The sequence below is a fragment of the Saimiri boliviensis genome, chromosome 13, assembly GCF_048565385.1.
Source record: "Saimiri boliviensis isolate mSaiBol1 chromosome 13, mSaiBol1.pri, whole genome shotgun sequence".
Taxonomy (NCBI): domain Eukaryota; kingdom Metazoa; phylum Chordata; class Mammalia; order Primates; family Cebidae; genus Saimiri; species Saimiri boliviensis.
Window position 1 is genome coordinate 45,706,113 of NC_133461.1, and position 21,203 is coordinate 45,727,315.

A 21,203-nucleotide genomic window follows, 5' to 3' on the forward strand; every position below is an offset into this window, starting at 1 on the left:
GAGCCAACTCGCCCAGCCTATGTTACTTTCTATATATATATATGAAATGGAGGTCATTATGTTTTTTGTTCTTTTTTTTTTTTTCATTGCATTTTAGGTTTTGGGGTACATGTGAAGAACATGCAAGATTGTTGCATAGGTACACACATGGCAGTGTGATTTGCTGCCTTCCTCCCAATCACCTGTATCTGGCATTTCTCCCCATGCTATCTTTCCCCAACTACCCACCTATCGCTCTCCCTCCCCTGTTTCCCCACAGCAGATCCCAGTGTGTGATGCTTCCCTCCCTGTGTCCATGTGTTCTCAATGTTCAACACCCACCTGTGAGTGAGAACATGCGGTGTTTGATTTTCTGTTCCTGTGTCAGTTTACTGAGAATGATGGTTTCCAGGTTCATCCGTGTCCCTACAAAGGACACAAACTCATCATTTTTGATGGCTGCATAATATTCCATGGTGTATATGTGCCACATTTTCCCTGTCCAATTTATCATCGATGGGCATTTGGGTTGGTTCCAGGTCTTTGCTATTGTAAACAGTGCTGCAGTGAACATTTGTCTGCATGTGTCCTTATAGTAGAACAATTTGATATATATCCAGTAATGGGATTGCTGGGTCAAATGGAATTTCTATTTCTAGGTCCTTGAGGAATCGCCACACTGTCTTCCACAATGGTTGAACTAATTTACACTCCCACCAACAGCCTAAAAGTGTTCCTATTTCTCCACATCCTCTCCAGCATCTGTTGTCTTCAGATTTTTTAATGATTGCCCTTCTAACTGGCATGAGGTGGTATCTCAATGTAGTTTTGATTTGCATTTCTATAATGACCAGTGATGATGAGCATTTTTTCATATGTTTGTTGGCCTCATGTATGTCTTCTCAGGGCCATTCAAAAGTGGGTGAAGGATGTGAACAGACACTTTACTTTCGTTATATTTTAACAGAACAAACTACGGACAGGGCCTTAAAAATACATTAATGGGGAGATTTGGGGCCACTTGTGATTCTACTCTTGTCATAACTGTTTATGCTCTGCCATCCTTCTGGTTATGTTTTGTCTTTGAAAACACAAAAATAGTTTATTAGTAGACTTTGCTCTGCATACATGGGGCATCCTGTGGTTTTCCTGTAAAATAATACAAGCTAGTAGCACTGAAACATTCAGTATTCTTCAGGGTTTTTTGTTTTGTTTTCGAAGAATAGTTCAGTCATAACCGACCATTTCCTCATTTAAAATACGATGCTTAGTTTCCGTCTCAAGAATTCAGAAAAGGAATCTTGCGTTTTAAGTTTATAACAATGTCAGAGAGACCATCTTTTCCTGTGATTTTTCAAAATGAGTAGGGATTATTTGCTTCAGCATTTTCTACTTACTCTCTGTAGTCTTTAGAGCATGAGTAATTCCAGCTAGCCAGTTTTTGGAGTAGCTGTGAATTTTAACAAAATTCTGTCCAAAATGACTATAATTTCCTTTTGGTATTTTATAATGCACTTTTCTACTATCTTGAAGAGAGTACTTGAACAAAATTTAAACTTACCATTGTCTCCTGTTCTGTAATTGATTAAAGCACTTAGCTCCGCTTGAGATGAGTATGACTTTTACCTTTATATGGAGAGACCATAGCCCTGACCGTTTGATATTTTATGGTCTCACGCATTTTTTTCCTTTTTTTTTTTTTTTTGTTTTTTGTTTAAAAACCTTTAAAGGTTTTTTGTGGCTTCTTATGTCTTTCAGAATACCTTTCTAACAGTCCCCATTTTTAGTTTAATTTTCACTTCTGTTTTGCTAAAGCTGTAAATTGGCAATCATATTTAATGGAGTTGTAGGAATCAGTACACTAAGGACCTTACAGCTTTTACCATAAGCCCTAACATCAACATCCCATCTTTTTGGTTAGCTCACTGCCTTGTTCTTGACTATATTCCAGAGAGGTCAGAAATTATTGATTCCTATGCAACCTGAATTTTGTCAGATGTAAAAAGGAATTTTTAAAATGAAAATTGAATGTATTTAGATATAGCCGCTTTTTATTTTCCAGTTTTTCAAAATTACATGTTTCCCTTAGGGTGAGTCAGATGTCATTTATTTTCAAGATCCATTCAGAATGGTAAATTGGATACAATTGTGAGGTTAATTATTTCAATGTTTGAAGACAGCTCAGTGCTTTTTTTGTCATCTGAGGTTTTGGGCCCTCTGAAAAATTACCGGTTAGCAAGCCCTCTGCTGTGGCATCACAAATGAAATCATTGCCATTGTACTTGTCATTCTTGCCCTATTTTGTGTCAAATAATATATACACTATTCAGGGTTAACATTTATCTTAACTCTTAATGCAATTTTTCTTTCATTTGCTGTCATTTTCCCAAAAGAAAGAGTTATGAAAATTTAATTTGGGAAGACATACCATAATACTAATCAAATATTGCCTGTATAACCTATGTATCAATCAGATCATTCCTGGTTTTAACTTACAAGTTGGAATTTTAACCTCTTACATGTTTGAACAATTGTTATTTGAACGTTGTTGTTAGAGAACAGATTTCCTATTGCCAGAACCTTCAGAGAGAGACAGAGAGAGAGAGAGAGAGAAAGAGAAAGGAGTGTGTGTGTGCATGTGCTTAAAATTTTACATCAGTGTTTTTAAATGTTTCTTGACCTTGGGGTATTAATTCTGAGTGGTATTAGGAGCAGTAAAAAGCAAAACCCTGATAGTTTCCTGGATTAGACCTATTAGAGTTGTTTAGATAACACACTTTGAATTACTTCCTCTCAGGAAACATCGAAACTGGAAATGTTAACCAGACACACATACGGAAGCACTTAGACAGAATGCATTGTTTCTTTTGCTATTAAAAAAAAAGGAAAGAAATTATGCAAATGAATTACATCTGTAGAAACCTAAGGAGACTGCTTGGCTCAACTGCTAAAGAAAAAAAGAGCATTTATTTATGAGATTTTTCATCTGTCACTGACAGTGACCACAAAATTGGTCAGTACGTTAGTTTCATAATTTATTCAGGGCTCATTGCTAGCATTAATAATGACTTCAGAGTTGGAAGCATGGGATTACAGATTGTGCTCACATATGTTATGCATTTTTATGTATGACAGTAGGAGTAAGTTACTTAAGAAGTACACACATACACGAAAATGTAGACAAAACTGTTAAATGTGCCCAGATAGTGACATTTAGTGAGGATAACTTTGATCTGTTTAATCTGTATGTGTACTGTCCAATGTGAGTCTCAAAAACTGATGGACATTCTCTTTCAGTTCATTTGCTTTGCAGTTACTTCACTAGACTTATCATTTCTTAATTCTGGGAGGTGTATCTTTATAAAGATAAATTAGGAAAAATATAGTAAACATTGATTTAAAGGGATAGAAGCGTATTTTTTGTTTCTGGATCCCTGTCTTCATCTTTATTCCTGTCTCCATCTTTATCCCTGTCTCCATCTTTATTCAAATGGATGACTCGCCAAGTTTTTCACAAAGTTCTAATAAAAACAAAGTATAGCAGTACAGCTGAGAGTTTTGGAGACTAGACTATTCTAAAATAGTGTATTTTGAATTATTTCCATATGTTCACATCCTTTGGGATATAACTGTAATGATATTTCAGCTCTATTCTGGCATTAAGTTTTAATCTGGGAAAACATAGTCAATAAAAACTTGAACAATATTCAGTACACAGAGAAGGATAATGCTTAGAACTTGTAGTTTGGGCTTGACCACAGTAGTAGATGAAAACTTAGAAATCCATGTGAAAATACAGAGATATGAAAGGCAATGTGAAATAGAATTAAAAGAAGTAAAATGTTTTGTTAATAAAAGTAATAGTAATGATGGCCTCCACTTAATGAGAGATGACCATATGCCAAGCACTGTGGGCATTTGTTTACGTACATTCCTGCAAAGTAGACGGTGGTGTTCCATTTTATAGGTGAGGAACCTGAGGCTCAAAAAACTAAAAACATTTTGTCTAAGGCCACTGCACTGTAAAGGCAAGATTCAAACTCAGCTTGTAGTTTAGCTAATAGTATTGTACCTGTCAATTTCCAAAGGCCATGATTATTTTCATCCATCTATACCCAGTATCAGCAAACCTTTACTGTAAAGAAACAGTGAGTACATATTTTAGAGTTTGTAAGCCATGTAGTCACTGTTGCAGCTATTCAGCACTGCGATCGTTGAGTGAAAACAGCCATAGCCTGTATTTACATGAATGAGTGTGGCAGTGTCCCAATAAAACTTTATTTACAGAACCAACTGGTGGGCCAGGTTTGGACCATGGGTAATATATACTGACCTTTGATCTGTATTTTTATAAGTTCTATTAGATACTAGTTGAAATTAAAAGCCTTAGGGATAAACCAAAAGTTAAAATGGATATTAGATGATTCTTGGTGACCTAAGTCAAGAGAATAAAATAACTGAAACCAGAATCCAGGCAGAGCATCCTATTCCTCTCGTCCCAGCCACTTGGGAGGCTGAGGCAGGAGGATCACTTGAGCCCAGAAGTTCAAGTCCAGCTTGAGCAACATAGCAAGATACAGTCACTTACAAAGTGCAATATATATATATATATATATATATATATATATATATATAACTAAAAACTTAAAATTACAGGTTCTATGGGAAAAGAAAGAAAGCCATCGATAAATACTATCATTTATAAATGTTAATTCAAAATTATCAAAGCCTTAAAAACAAGGCAAAGAAACTCACAGATTAGGGGACTAGAGGCAATGTGGCATCCTGGCTTGATCCTGGGATAGAAAAATGACACTCATGGGAAAAAACTGGTGAAATCCAAGTAAAACTTGTACTTTATGTAACAATATTGTACTAAAGTGAACAGAAGCTAGGTAAAGAGTATACAGGAACTTTCTGTGCTACCTTTGTAAGTTTTCTGCAAATCTGAAATCATTCCAAATAAAAAGCTGGCCAGGCACAGTGGCTCAAGCCTGTAATCTCAGCACTTTAGGAGGCCAAGGTGGCTGGATGATGAGGTCAGGAGTTTAAAACCAGCCTAGCCAATATGGTGAAACCCCATCTCTACTAAAAATACAAAACTTAGCTGAGCGTGGTGGCAACTGCCTATAGTCCCAGCTGCTCAGGAGGCTAGGGCAGGAGAATCGCTTGAACCCAGGAGGCAGAGGCTGCAGTGAGCTGAGACCACGCCATGGCACTCCAGCTCAGGCGACAGAGTGAGACTTCATCTCAACAAAACAAAATTTATTTAAATTCCTAGGCTTTAACTTAGATGCCTAGCATCTGCATTAGGACCAGATTAATACTGGAGTACTAAAAGTAAACACAGTTAGGTTGAGATCTTGTTAGAAAAATAATAGCAATACTTATCTGAGTCTTCCAAAATGGACTTTTAAGCCTTAGCAGCATATATTCCCGTTAAAACAATACTGTGCTGTCATTTCTGTATTTATAATGTCTCCTATGGAGAAATTCACTTCACTATGGAAACAGCAAAGCTGTTTGTTTTTTATAGTTCTAATGTCGATTGACAAATTACTTGGTCCAAAAATTAAAATTATACAGAGATGACCTAGAATAGAAGGTAAGAAATTATTTACAAAGGTTGCTCTTCCTAGTTTTCTCAACACATGTTGATGATCATTACTCAGGGTGTAGTATGAATATTGTCAATTACTTTACCCAGACATTTTTATTAACATGAGAGAAAAAATTCAAGCTTAGGCTTAATATAAGCCTGATACCGAAACCTGATAAACATAACATAATAAAACTGTAGACCAGTCTCATCTGTAACAAAAATACCTACACCATAGATCAGGTACTGTCAGAGAATTATACAATATTGTCTTAAGTGTACTATGATCATGTAGAGATTATTTCAAGCATGTAGAATTATTTTAATATTTGGGAATCTATTATATATAATCAGCATATTAGAGAAGTTAAAAATAAACATATGGGCCAGGAGTGGTAGGTCATGCCTGTAATCCCAGCTACTCAGGAGGCAGTAGAATCTCTTGAACTCAGGAGGTAGAAGTTGCAGTGAGCTGAGATCATGCCATTGAACTTCAGCCTGGGTGACAGTGATACTCCATCTCAAAAACAAAACAACAGCAAAAATAAACAAATGATCATCTTATTGGATACAGAATCAACATTTGATTAAAACTTTTAAAATTTTTATTTGTAGAAAGATTTAGAAAACTAGAATTGGGAAGACATTACTTACATGATAAAGAATATCTCAAATGAATTTCTCATATTTTTATATTAAAACACTGACAATATTCTCATTAAAATCTGAAACATTAAAATGCTCACTGTCATCACCACCACTCTGTTATGGGAGAGAAGGGATAAAAATTGAAAGGATAAAGATAAATTTTTCATCATTTGGGTAATATATAATCACCTACTAATCTCAAGAGAATTAACTGAAAAAAATTGTTAGAGTAAGACACTGGACATGCAGAATAGTAATAAAACAAATCCAGCAACTGTGACTCGACAGCAGTGTCCAGGGATTGATAATGAAGGCAGAATTAAATACTAACAAGGGAAATAATAGGTCTGAATAAATGATGAGAATTATCATGTGCCTCTTTGGAAATGCTATTACAATGATGTCATTTCTTTCCGAAATACCATGTGGATTTAATGTACTACAATAATTATCATTACAAACCATAGACAAAATGATTCTAAAGTTTATCTGGAAAAGTAAGGCAGATTCTTCAACCTTTTATTTTTAAATTATTTCAGTTCTAAAGAATTGTTGCGAGAATAATAATAAGGACTCCCTAACACTTTAGCCAGATTCACTGACTTTTGCCATTTTCGCAAATTTGTTTCCCCCGTTCCCCCCGACTCCACTCACATATACACATATGCATAATATAACTTACCTTTTTCTGAATCATGTGAGGGTGAACTGAATGCATTATGCCCCTTACCCCCTTAATACATCCGTGTATATTTCCTAAGAATAAAGGTATTTTCTTATGTAAATGCAATATATTCAGGAACATTAGCAGTGATAATGATGCTTTTACTTATAGTCCCTATTCCAAATTGGCCAGATATTCCAAAAGTGTGCTTTATTGCATTTACTTTTCACTTTATTTCATGTTAATCTGGAACAATTATTATTTCATTTTAATCTGGAACAATTATTTAGCCCTTCTTTGTCTTTTCCGGCATTGAAATTTTGTTAAGAATACACACCAGGTATTTTATAGAATATTTTTGTTTGAGTTTGTCTCATATTTCCTCATGATGAGATTTCAGTAATAGTTTTGGCTGGAATGGTACATAAGCCAGATCATGAATGTCTCAGGAAATCACCTTCAGAGGTAAGGGATGTCAGTATGCCTCTCCTTGGTGATATTAAATTTGATAACCTGGTCAAGGTATTGTCCAAGGTATATTCTCCACTATAGAGTTACTTTTTTCCCCTTGCAATGAATAATCATTCTGGAGAAAGACACTAAGACCATGCATGTGGTCTTCTTAGTCAAACTTCTATAAATTTAGTATCTATTGATAATTCTTATATAAAATGATCTTTACTATAACAAGTTATAATAGTATAAAGTATAACAGTAATAAATCATGAAGGAAATAATACATTGCAAAATTATGATTTTACCGTCTTCTACATTTGTCAACTTTCCCGCATGCATTGTTTTTCAACATTGTTCATCTTTTTCTTATCAGCATGGACTTAGGTGTTCCTGTTTTATTCAGTAGCTTATAATTCATTGTGGTCTTCATTTATCGTGATGCTCTAATTGTCCCAGATTTTAGCAGTAGGAGCTCATTCAGGCTGGTTCCTGTGTCTTTTTGGCGTGCTCCCATCATCTTAATCTTTTGAGCACCTTACTTTCTGGCACAACAAAATGTTCCAAGTGCACCTTGTACCATTTCTGCCCTACCCCAGGAGTTTGTCATTTCTCTAGGGAGCCCTGGTTCCTTTTAGTGGCAAATGGTTCGGGCAGTTTCTTGTTGTTTGGAAAGGAAAAAGCCAAGGTGGGGGTGTGTGTGTGTGATTGCTGAAAAGTGTGAGTTAATACAGATCCCTCTTATTCCAATCCAAACCCCAGGAAGTTCTGTCTTACCTTTCCTGCTCTTCATTCCATGTTTCTGTCTCTCTTTCTAAAATGAAAACTTTGTAACTCCCAAGACATCAATATATTTACCCATTCATTCAATCTCATAATGCACATAAATTTGACTCAGAGTTGCTCTACCCATATCCCTATGAAAAACATATCTACCAAAAGGATCACAATATTTATTGGTCTTTTTTTTTCCCCTACTGTCATTATATGGTCAAAGATAGGGTATTAGCCATTCTCACACTGCTATAAAGAACTGCTTGAGACTGGGTAATTTATAAAGGAAAAGGTTCAATTGACTCACAGTTGTACATGGCTGGGGAGGCTCCAGAAACTTAAACTCATGGAGAAAGGCACCTCTTCACAGGGCATCAGGAGAGAGAATGAGTACCCAGTGTTGTGGGAAGCCCCTTATAAAACCATATCTCATGATAACTCACTTACTATTATGAGAACAGCATGGGGAAAACACCCCAGTGATTCACTTATCTTCACCTAGTCCCTCCCTTGACACATGGGGATTATTACAATTCAAGGCGAGATTTGGTTGGGGTCACTACTTGGATTATTTCTCTTTCCCCAGAGTGGTTATTTTATTGATTTGAAATACAGTTGGATTTTCTATTTATTTCCAGTTGCATTCAGTTTTAAAAGAAACAAATTTACAAGAAAAAAATAACCCCGTCAGAAAGTGGGCAGAGGATATGAACAGACATGTTTCAAAAAAAGACATTTATGCGGCCAAAAAAACATGAAAAAAAAAAGCTCATCACCGGTCATTAGAGAAATGTAAATCAAAACCACAATGAGATAACATCTCACACCAGTTAGAATGGTGATCATTAAAAAGTCAGGAAACAACATATGCTGGAGAGGATGTGGAGGAATAGGAACACTTTTACACTGTTGGTGGGAGTGTAAATTAGTTCAACCATTGTGGAAGACAGTGTGGCGATTCCTCAAGGATCTAGAACCAGAAATAACATTTTACCCAGCAATCCCATTACTGTGTATATACCCAAAGAATTATAAATCATTCTACTGCAAAGACACATGCACATGTATGTCTTTGCTCTTCTTCACAATAGCAAAGACTTAGAAGCAACCCAAAATGCCCATCAACGATAGACTGGATAAAGAAAATGTGGCACATATACACCATGGAATAGTATGCAGCCATTAGAAAGGATGAATTCATGTCCTTTGCAGGGACATGGGTGAAACTGGAAACCATCATTCTCAGCAAACTAACATAGGAACAGAAAACCAAACACCGCATTGTTCTCACCCGTAAGTGGGAGTTGAATAATGAGAACACATGGACACAGAGAGGGGAACATCACACAGTGGGGCCTGTCGGGTAGGGGACTAGGGGAGGAATAGCATTAGGAGAAATACCTAATGTAGATGACAGGCTGGTGGATGCCAGAAACCACCATGGCACGTGTATACCTATGTAACAAACATGCATGTTCTGCACATGTATCCCAGAACTTAAAGTATAATTTTTTAAAAAATCTTTAAAAATTCTCGTCAACCTAATTTTTTAAAATGTACGGCACATTAGCATACATCATTGAAATCAAAACTCTGGCAAGGTATACTTAGAAAGATGTCATTTCCTCCCTTGTCCCTAGCTCCATTAAGTAACCAGTTTCACTGTTTTCTGGTTTTTCTTGTGCTTCATTTGGCTTGATACTGCCAAATTCCCCACCACAGGGGTTGTATCATGCTGTATTCTCACCAGCTATGGACAAGGATGTCTTTTACCCCATAGCCTTACCAGCTAAGTGTGATGTCAAGCTTTTGAATTTTTAATCATTGTGTTAGGTAAGAAATGGTATCTTAGTGTAATTTTAATTGACATTTCTCTTATGAGGAGAAGAGTTGAACATCTTTTCATAGGTTTAAAAACCATTGTGCATCTTATTAGTTAATTGATTTTTCATATATTTTGCCTGTTTTTCTGCAACATTTTTAATCCTTTTTTTTCTTTCTTTTTGAGATGGAGTCTCACTCTGTTGCCAGGCTGGAGTGCAGGGTCGCAATTTCAGCTCACTGCAACCTCCACCTTCTAGGTTCAAGCGATTCTCCTGCCTCAGCCTCCCAAGTAGATGAGACTACAGGTGCCTGCCACCACGCCCAGCTAATTTTTTTTTACTTTTAGTAGAAATGGGGTTTCATCATGTTAGCCAGGATGGTCTTGGGTCCTTACTTTTAAAAAGCTGCTTGTATGTTAGAGATATTAGCTCCTTATCTGTGATATGTTTTGTAAATATTTTCAGTCTGTCATCTGACTTTTGACTTCATTTCTCTGCCATCCACATACTTTTTGAATCAAAGTAAACACAAGGGCTTTTGTTATCAGATCTGAAAATAGTAGATAAAGACACAGAAATTTAAAACAACATAGTTACAGTGGGAAAACAGACAAAAAGGTAGCTAAGACAAATGGCCTCAAAATAGATGGACATATAGGTATATATTTGAATGTATGTATTTTATGAACTCAGTATATAAAACTTTATATAAAACTTTATATTTTTTTTTATAATTTGTGATATAAAAGTATATAATCTTATACAATAAAAGTGACACTTCAAATCAGTTATGAAAGGGATGGCTATTAGGAAGTGTACTCGACACTCAGTTAACTTACATAAATAAATAAATACCACCTTAAATAATCCACCAGAGTAAATAAGAGTTACATTCTGTGTTGCACTAGTGGTTAGGATTCAGAAAAAAATAAATAGAGCTACATAGCAAAGTACTAAAAGAAAACACTGGAAATTATACCAGCGTTTCTTAACCTCAGCACCACTGAAATTTTTGCACTGGCTAATTCTTTGCTGTGGGGAGTTGTCCTGGGCATTACAGCATATTGAGCAGCTTCCCTGGCCACTACCCACTAGATGCAAGCAGCAGCTTCCCCAGTCATGGCAATCAAAACTGTCTCCAAACATTGCGAGAATGTCCTCTAGAAGATACAATCACTCCTGGTTCAGAATCATGAATCTGTATTATCTCAGCTAGAAGCATAGCACGCAAGAATGAAATCACAAAGCAAAATTTTGAAAATATTGACTACTTTTTTAAAAAACAACTTTAATAGTTAAGCTATAAAAATGTAATTCAAACAACAAATGGAAAAATACATAGCATAAATGACATTACATTTTCATTACATAAAAAGTAATCAGTAAGAGATGTAAATAATCAGATAAATACTGAAAAATGAATATACCAATAAATATATTTAGAATTAATAAAATAAATTCAGTATGCATGCTTTACCTCTCATACGGATAAACATGAAATAAACTTTAGTGTGAGTATAGGGAGACATAATTTCATAAAGTTATAGAAGTGTAAATAAGTATAATGCTGAGGAAAGCACAATGGGCAGTGCATATTAGACCTTTCAAATATATGCATATTAGTTAGGTGTCGTGGCTCACACCTGTAGTCTCAGCTATTCGAGAGGCTGTGGGAGGATTCCTTAAGCCTGGGAGGTCAAGGCTGCAGTGAGCTGTCATCAAGCCACTGCACTCCAGCATGGGCAGCAGAGCAAGATCTTTCTGTCTTAAAAAACAAAACAAAAATACATGAATAGCTTTTGTCCCTGCAGTTTTTCTGGTACTTTACCCTAAGGGAATAATTGAGCTGTAAAAAGCTCATTGCAGTACTATTTATAATTGCTATACAATGGGAAAGCCCATCTATATTTTTATCTAACAGGAAGGAACTAGTCAAATAAATTAATGCACATTCATACAAAATGGAATACATTAGGTTAGTATTACTATTGATGAAGTATATGCCCCAGGGAAATGGATAGATTATAGTTAGAAACTCAGGTAACAGAATTGTGTATATCTGTATCTATATGTATCTCTGAGATAGATCAAGTCCATTTCCTTTTTCTATTTATATTAAATTTTACAGATACAAGTTTTTCATTTTTATATTTGTTTTCTAATATTTCTTCCAATTAACATAAATAATGGGTATATAATTTTGTAAAACGGAGAAATACCACATTTTTAAGTTCTTTGTTTCAATTTCAAATTTTAAAAATTTAAATCAACCAGGAATTTTCTACATTATGTTCATGAAAACATTATTTATAACTGAAAAAGAAAAAATGAAAGTGCCCCAGTTAATACCCATATGTTAGACCTCTCTGCATATAGACAGAGAAAAGAGATGTTTATAAAATTCTAAACTAATAATCATCTTGAACAAAAAGTAGTTATTGTTAACCATATAAGTATAATAAAAGAAATGAAGTGCCTAAATTTAGTATTAAAGAAAAGCAAAGCATTTTCCTGTGTGTGTGTATTTGTGTATGTCCTTTTTTTTTTTTTTTTTTTTTTTTTGAGATGGAGTCTCACTCTTATCACCCAGCTGAAGTGCAATAGCATAATCTCAGCTCACTGCAACCTCTGCCTTGCGGTTCAAGCAATTCTTCTCCCTCAGCTTCCTCAGTAGCTGGGACTACAAGTGGCTGCCACCACACTCAGCTAATTTTTCTATTTTTAGTGGTGATGGAGTTTCACCATGTTGGCAAGGATAGTCTCGAACTCCTGACCTCAGGTGTTCTGCCCACCTCAGCCTATCAAAGTGCTGGGATTACAGGTGTGAGCCACCATGCCTGGCTTGCGTGTGTCTTAATAGGAAGTTCTTCTTTGCGTGAGTACATCAAAGGTAATGAACCTAAAATGTGACTTATTATATTGTAGGTTGCTTCAGGTGAATGCAATGAAGACACTGAAGTTTACAACATCACCCTGTGTACTGGGGATGAACTCACTCTAATGGGGCAGGCAGAAATCCTTTATGCAAAGACATTCAAGGAAAAGTCACGACTCAATACAATCTTCAAAAAGATTGGGAAGCTCAATTCCATCAGCAAGCTGGGAAAAGGCAAAATGCCATGCCTCATTTGCATGAATCACCGGACCAATGAAAGCATTAGCCTTCCATTCCAGTGCAAGGGCAGATTTAGCACCCGGAGTCCCCTGGAACTTCAGATGCAAGAGGGCGAACACACCATCCGCAACATTGTGGAGAAGACCAGGCTTCCTGTGAATGTGACTGTGCCAAGCCCTCCGCCGAGAAACCCGTACGACCTCCACTTCATCCGTGAGGGGCACCGCTACAAGTTTGTGAACATCCAGACCAAGACAGTGGTGGTTTGCTGTGTGCTGCGGAACAACAAGATCCTCCCCATGCACTTTCCTTTGCACTTGACTCTCCCCAAGTTCAGCCTCCCAGAACACCTAGTGAAGGGAGAGGGATGGCCCGAAACCCTGGTCCATCACTGGTTAGGTATCTGCCAAGAACAGTTCGACATCGATGAGTATTCACGGGCTGTCCGTGATGTGAAAACCGACTGGAATGAGGACTGCAAGAGCCCCAAGAAGGGCCGGTGCTCTGGCCACAACCATGTGCCCAACTCCCTCAGCTACGCCCGAGATGAGCTCACCCAGTCCTTCCACCGACTCTCGGTCTGTGTGTATGGCAACAATCTCCATGGCAACAGCGAGGTGAACCTTCATGGTTGCAGGGACCTGGGAGGAGATTGGGCCCCCTTTCCTCATGACATCCTGCCCTATCAGGACTCTGGTGATAGTGGGAGTGACTACCTTTTTCCGGAAGCTAGTGAAGAATCAGCAGGCGTCCCAGGAAAGTCAGAACTTCCCTACGAAGAGCTGTGGCTGGAGGAAGGCAAGCCCAGCCATCAGCCTCTCACTCGCTCCCTGAGCGAGAAGAGCAGATGTGATCAGTTTAGAGGTTCTGTCCGATCCAAATGTGCAACTTCTCCTCTTCCCATCCCTGGGACTCTGGGAGCAGCAGTGAAGTCTTCAGATACTGCCCTACCTCCACCTCCAGTGCCTCCCAAATCTGAAGCCGTAAGTAATTTCTGTTTTTGAGGGTGGTGTCAGTTTTTCTGTCTCTCTGCTCAGTCATCCACTAATTTATTTTCTTAAAGGAAAACACCCCAACTAAGATTATCAGAGTGAGCAAATTTGTTTAGTTTGGAGTGAGATATATGTGTTAGCTTGATTATTTTTGACCAGTTAGGAGTTACAGATTTGCTCTATGTCTGATGAGAACCTCTTAGAGAGTTTTAAACATGACTTTTGCTGCTGCCTGGAGAATGGATTATAGGGAGGAGACCGTGGAAGGTGGGAGGCAGAGAAGAGGTGACTGCAGTAACGTAGATGTGAGGTGGTGAGGCCCTAAACCATGACAGCTCATAGTGGCTGGCAGAGAGAGATGGCTGCTTCAGACTGTATTTTACAGGTAAACTCAACAAAATTACTTGTGAATTGGATGTCAGGCATGAAGGAACGAGAGAAATCAAAGGAAACTCAGATTTTTAGCCTGAGCAGCAGAATGGATATTAGTGTCATTTACTAATACCCATTCTGGGGATATTAGTAAATGACACTAATATCCATTCATGGGGAAGACTAAAGGAGGAGTAAATTTATTTGGTGGTGAGAGGAGAAGTAGAAGAAAATCAAGAGGCATCAGCCTCATTTGTAACTCTATTCTGTATCCCTGACGTTACATTGAAATCAAAGCATAGTGGATGTGCTAATGTATACACACACACACACACACACACACACACACACGCACACACCCCAGAACCAGGTGCCAGGATAGTTCTGTTTAACACCTTAAACATAACTCATTCAGAGCTTGGTTTTAATGTAAAACTAAAATTTCAGTATAGTTCTGTACAGAACAAGAGAAAGGGCCCTCGAATTTGACCATGTTCTTCGATTGACAGCCACTCTGAACCTTTGCCACTCATTTTTTGTCACTGAAATTTCATTATCCCTGACGGAGAAAGGGCTAGAGGTATTGAGTGTAATTCTATTCATTTATTTGACAGTATCTATTACAGTGGCTTCCTTTTTTCTATCTCTAGAAGAATCCTTTTTTAAAAAATTACATAAATCCCAATATACAGAAGAGTTCAAATGAAAACCTACCTGACCGAAGCACAGATCGTGAGGAAGGGGGTCTTCCCCAGGTCTTTGTCCACTCTCTGCCCCTCTTTGGAACCAGGTCACGTCTTTGGAACCCTGGGGCTGTGCAGAACCTGGTTTTTAAAAATTATTGAATTACTGGACTAGATGCTAGAAGCACAATCATCAAGAAAACCTGGACTCTAGGCCCTCGTACCTCTCAGTTTTACAGGGAAGGTAACAGATGAAAAGAAATGACAGCTATACAAGTTAAAAAGGTAATAAACAATAGGAAACTGAGAGAGATATGTGGAGAATTCAGAAGAGACAGAGAAACTTCTACTTGGGGGATGAATGAGAGGAGCCTCCACGGAGATTATGACACTTTAAATGCATTTAGAAAATGTACATGAATTGGACGAATAGAGAGATGAGAAAGAAGGTCATTACGGACAGAACAGCATGAGCAACAGCTGGAAGCTGGGACAGCTTTAATACTTAAGAGGGAAAACAAGGAGTTCTGTTGGGCAGTTGAATAGGGCTGGATAGGGGACAGGAAGGGCAGTGGTGGCTGAAAGGCTGGCACCAGGGCATGGACAGCCCTGAGTGTCAGGCAGCAGTTTGTGCCAACTCCATGCTTAGCTGTCCGTAAAGAGCCTTCATTGCTGCAAAGCTTTCCTGAGAGAGGATCAACCTCTGGCCCTTTGTTGCAGGGCATAAAATTTCCCCAGCAGTTACAGGTCTGGACTTGCACCTGTTCCTTACAGGATCCTCTGGGGACCATCAGGCGTAAGCCCAGAGATTCCTGTATGCACTAAAGGTTGTAGACTATTTGGGGAACTTAATGGTGGAGTCGGGGTCCTTGGCCCTTGTGTTTATGTCAGCAATTCCCTAAGAATGTTCATCAAAAGCCACGTAAAAAGTAAGGGGCACCCCTCCAAGCAAGTACTCCTGAAACCTAGGGATGTCTTAACTCAGCTATGTCTTTCATGTTACTTGAAGGTTGGAACTCTGATCTTCAATAGAAGCATAACTGCATGAGCTTTTCCTATTGAACTTGGGTCCTACCTGTCACACATCAGGGTCTTGTTGGTTGACTGACGGACTCATCTGAGTTGGTCACGCCCAGGGTCATTTATGTAACCAAGTCTAGAGGTAGGACACTAGCGTCACTTGTTTTTTCTGTGGCTAATGAAAGATGAGTAAGAACATAAATATTAAGAGGTCTAACTTTGACACTGGCACTAAAACAAAAATGCTAAATTTGAAACTAAAAGCAAATCTCACAGAAGACGAAAAAAATTGGCCTCCAGTCTAAGCTGTAATTTCTTATGACGTAGGAGAATCTTTTCAGAGTGTGTCCGTGTTGGTAGAATGCTGTACACATAAAGACTTTTATAAACACCTGAAACCATTTAATTTTGTTTTTTAAAAAAATTTGGACATTTCAAATGAAATCATATTTTTTATTGGTTCTGTGACCATGAAATGAATTTTCCATTTTTAGGATGTGCGTGGGATCCATAGAACATCATAGTTGTTAGATGTGGCTTCAGCTTGTAATTTTCAAAAGGGAACTTTAATGGGGCATAAATTCAAGTGCTTCCACCAAATTAAGTAAAAGTTCTTTGGAGAGTTCCGGTGGAATGAGTCCTGGGAGAGAGACGTGCCATGTGTCCAGACAACTATCCTATCCAGTAATTAAAGATGTTGGCTTCACTTGAAAGTTCACTAGATATTAGCTGGGAAGGTGACAGCTCTCACCAGGTCCTTAGGAATAGAAGATGCCAAGGCAGTGGAAAGGACTCACAGAAAGGGTGTCTTTTCTAGAAAGGGAAGCAAAGTTGGCAATTGGTGGATGCACTGTTTAGCCCCATTGCACAACCCAGCCAGCTCACCTAGAGAGACCATGGCTGCATTGTAACGCATGTCAGCCTCTTTGCTTTTTGTTCCTCACTTTCAGCTCCAGGGTCCTTATTTGTGACATATGTTTGTGCTCTTTCCCTGGCAGATTTTGGACAGTCTTTGTTTCTTTCTATGAATGTGAGACTAAATCCCCCTTCAACAATAATGCATACTGCACTTCTTGCTTTGTGCCGCAGCTCTGGCATCCACCGGGCTCTGCTTGTCAGCCCTTTTCTGCTTGTGTCTTAAACAGGGAAACCACACTGTGGGCCAAACAGAAAATCCTTGGGGGCAGAGTCATCTGTTTAACCCTTATACCTTGTGTATTAACTTGGATTTGATGCTCTAGCCCTCTTGTATCTTTGGTTTTGATGCTCTAGAATTGTATGCTGTAGTCCTCTTATATCTTAGTAAAGATTGTTTAATAATTTTTATGCTTTTTTTTTTCTTCAAAACAGAGTCCCACTCTGTTGTCCAGGCTGGAGTGCAATGCGCAACCTTGGCTCACTACAACCCTGCCTCCAGGGTTCAAGCAATTCTCGTGTCTCAGTCTCCCAAGAAGCTGGGATTACAGGTGTGCACCACCATACCTGGCTAACTTTTTGTATTTTTAGTAGAAGTAGGGTTTCACCATATTGGCCAGGCTAGTCTTGAACTCCTGACCGCAAATGATCCACCTACCTCTGCCTCCCGAAGTGCTAGGATTACAGGCATGAGCCACTGTGCCTAGGCATGTTTAATAAATTTTTAAGCAAAACACTGACACTAACCTCTTTGGAATATGAGAAGCCATTCTCTTCCTAACGAGAATGTCACAGGAAAAAGTAAACAGTTCCTGGTTCAAGAAATAGATAAGATGCAACCCTTAGAACCGTTGCAGCTGAGCCCAACTGAGGGAGCATACCTAGTCTGGCATTTTCGCTCTTTAGAATTTTGCAGGGTGTCCCCAGATCAGAATGACCTGACAGTCCCTCTTAAGTGAATCATCCTTATAGATCTATATGTTTATTCTAAACATATCCTCTGTTTCATAACATTGTAGGCCTCTATTCATCATTTAGGTTTTCTGACATGTAAAATATTTACCCAGATGTACTCTACAAAAGGCAACTTTCAAGAGCAATCTTCTTTTCCGCCTCTTTAGAAGATGCCATTTTGGAAAGCAATGCTGGGAAGACTTTATATTGCACAAGATTCTATAAATAGAGCATTTGACTTCCAGTCTGTTCTCATCTATGCAATGAGTTACAAATGGTTATCAAAACTGAAAGATCAGCCTGGCACAGTAGCTCACACCTGTAATCCCAGCACTTTGGGAAGTCGAGGTGGGCAGATCACTTGAGTTCAGGAGTTCGAGACCAGCCTGGCCAACATGGTAAAGCCCTGTCTCTAGTTAAAAAAAAAAAAAAAAAAAAATTAGCCAGGTGTGGTGGTGCATGCCTGTAATCCTAGCTACTTGGGAAGCTGAGGCAGCAGAACTGATTGAACCTGGGAGGCAGAGATTTCAGTGAGCTGAGATCGCACCACTACACTCCAGCCTTGGTGACAAAGCAAGACCCTGTCTCAGAAAAACAAACAATACCCTGCAGGTTCACAACTCTTCTAAAACCATTTGTGTGGCAAATGGGGACCCCAGGTCCCAGTGGTCAATGTTCCCTATCTGTCTTTAGCAGCAGAAAAAGCACATTCCCTCTTAGATAGTGGTTGATATTACAGCAATTCCTGGTTAAAGAAAAATCACAAAAGGAGCTCTTTGTGAACCACTGGTTTCAACCAAGTTTTACTATAGTACTGAAGAATTTGTGAACCTTCGTCATAGACAGGGGTGCCCCACAGGTTATGAGAAACAGAGTTTAGGGACTGAGTTTCTAGATGGGTTGGTGCATGTATTCATTCTTAGAAGGCAGAAGTTAATCATAAAGTTTATTTAATGAAGCATACTGTTTTGTTGATGTTTGGGAAAAATGGGACTTAATGAGTAAATTTAATGACAGATTGATGGGCCCAGCCTAGTAGGTGCTTGAAAAAAACTGAACTATAGAGAAGTCAGTTGGAGCGTCTGAATCTGCCTCAGACAGGCGGAACACTCGCTATGTGATAGGTAATTAGAGGCATGCAGCATCGCATCTGAGAGCTGCACATCGATTTCAGTCCTCATGCTACCACTTTGTAGCTTCATACCTTGCACAAAATATTTAACCTCCCTGAGTCAGTTCCTGTGGGGGTAAAAATATCTTCACTACATTTTTGTACTGTACAAAGAACTTGGCACTTCTCCCTGGCACTTGGTAAACATTCAAAATAAACAGTAGCAATAATTTAATATAGGATGGATTCCAATTTAGGGTCAGGTAGACAGTCACTATATAGAGGATTTTTCCCCACTGCCTTTCCTCTACTAAGGGATGGAGAGAGGAAGTCACACTTTCTAGGTACACAAGGGCCCTCCAAAGAGTCAGGAGGTGGGTGGGAATTGACATATCCACCCCCACAGCAGATGGGCAGAGCCAGCTACCACAGGGGTCACCCAGCCTCCCATTCCAGAAGTGGGTGTGCTAGTTCATTCTGCTGGGTTTCTAAGATATTACAAAAACACTGGTTTTAAAAATAGCAAAACATTCTTTTAATCTGACTTTTAAAATGTCTACTTGGTAAGGTAGGTGTTGTTTTAGTTACCTAACTGTGGAATCACAAACTTTGTAATCATCCTAAACCCAAAAAAAAGAGCTGCAGAAATGCTTGGCATCCTGTAGGGCCTGCATAATCTTTTAGTGGCAGAGTCAGGGGTTTTGAAGTACTGGAATGCCTGTGAAAAAGCCACATGAGGCTCTAAGGCTGTGAACAAGTGTCAGGAAATGGGTATTCCCGGGCAAACCCACACAGAAGTATCTAAGGTGAGAAGTGGCCTTGGATAACTGACTCCATTCCTTGGGCTTGGCCAGGCTAGCTCCTGGTGCTGCCAGATTTCATTACCTTGGATATGCCCAGCCTACAGAATTAGGGGCCTCACATGACTACTCAAGTTAAGAAAGTGCCATGAAATATGTTTGTTGATAATAAGTTATGGGAAGTGGCTGAGAATTGATTCTACTCTGCATTTTTATTTTGTCTTTGGGCTTTTTCTCTCCGTAAAATATGAATATTAGATAAGGTGTTGACAGATTTGCTCAAATCTGATGTATTAATATTTAAGCTTAGTGAGTATTTACTTTTCAAAATAACTGCTCTACAAAAAGATACACTCAGGAGTCCACTAGCTAATGAGGTTTTCTAGGGCAATTGACATTTAATTAATTTTAATTACAAGCTTTTTGAGGAGTACTTTGTAAGAAAGCCACACCTAAGTTCCCATTTGTTAATTGAAATAAGGGCTAAATTATTATTGTGTTTTGGTAACTTTGAAACTAACTGCCTTCTGTTTCATTGAGGTTCTTTTTAAATGAAAGCTTCTAGGTCACGCTGCTGTGTCCATTGAAACTCTTAATGATTAGAATGATAATAAAGATAATTATAATCTTCCACTGCAGCAGTCCCCAACCTTTTTGGCACCAGGGACCAGTTTCATGGAAGACAATTTTTCCACAGACCAGGGTTTGGGGGAGAGAGTGGTTTGGGGGTGATTCAAGTGCATTACATTTATTTTACACTTTATTTCTATTATTATTATATTGTAATATATAATGAAATAATTATATAACTCACCCCCGTGTAGAATCAATGAGAGCCCTGAGCTCGTTTTCCTGCAACTAGAAGGTCCCATTGGGGTGATGGGAGACAGTGACAGATCATCAGGCATTAGATTCTCATAAGGAACACGCAACCTAGATTTTCATAAGGAACGTGCAAAGATCTCTCACATATGCAGTTCACAGTAAAGTTCATGCTCCTATGAGAATCTAATGCCTCCACTGGTATGACAGGAGGCAGAGCTCAGGCAGTAATACGAGCGATGGGGAGCAGCTATAGATATAGATGAAGCTTCATTGGCTCCCTTGCCAGCTGCTCACCTCCTGCTCTGCAACCTGGTTCCTGTCAGGCCACAGCCCGGTACCAGTCCATATCCCAAAAGCAGGGGACCCCTGTTCTATTGGATAAGTCCTGTTTCAAACCTGTACAATTAGGTACGTACCATTTGTATAAAATTACAATAATAGGAAGGTTATACACTACTTAAGTATATCTGTCACAT

General features: G+C 38.5%; 1 protein-coding gene across 3 annotated transcripts in view; it reads left to right on the forward strand.

Moving 5' to 3' along the window:
- The window catches only part of GAREM1 (GRB2 associated regulator of MAPK1 subtype 1), a 204,669-nt gene that overhangs the window by 164,329 nt on the left and 19,137 nt on the right, over positions 1-21,203 (forward strand). For all 3 annotated transcript variants that reach the window (XM_039463829.2, XM_039463830.2, XM_039463831.2), the window contains one exon: positions 12,866-14,038. In XM_039463829.2, the coding sequence (XP_039319763.1) occupies positions 12,866-14,038 (1,173 nt within the window). The remainder of the gene's footprint in view (positions 1-12,865; positions 14,039-21,203) is intronic.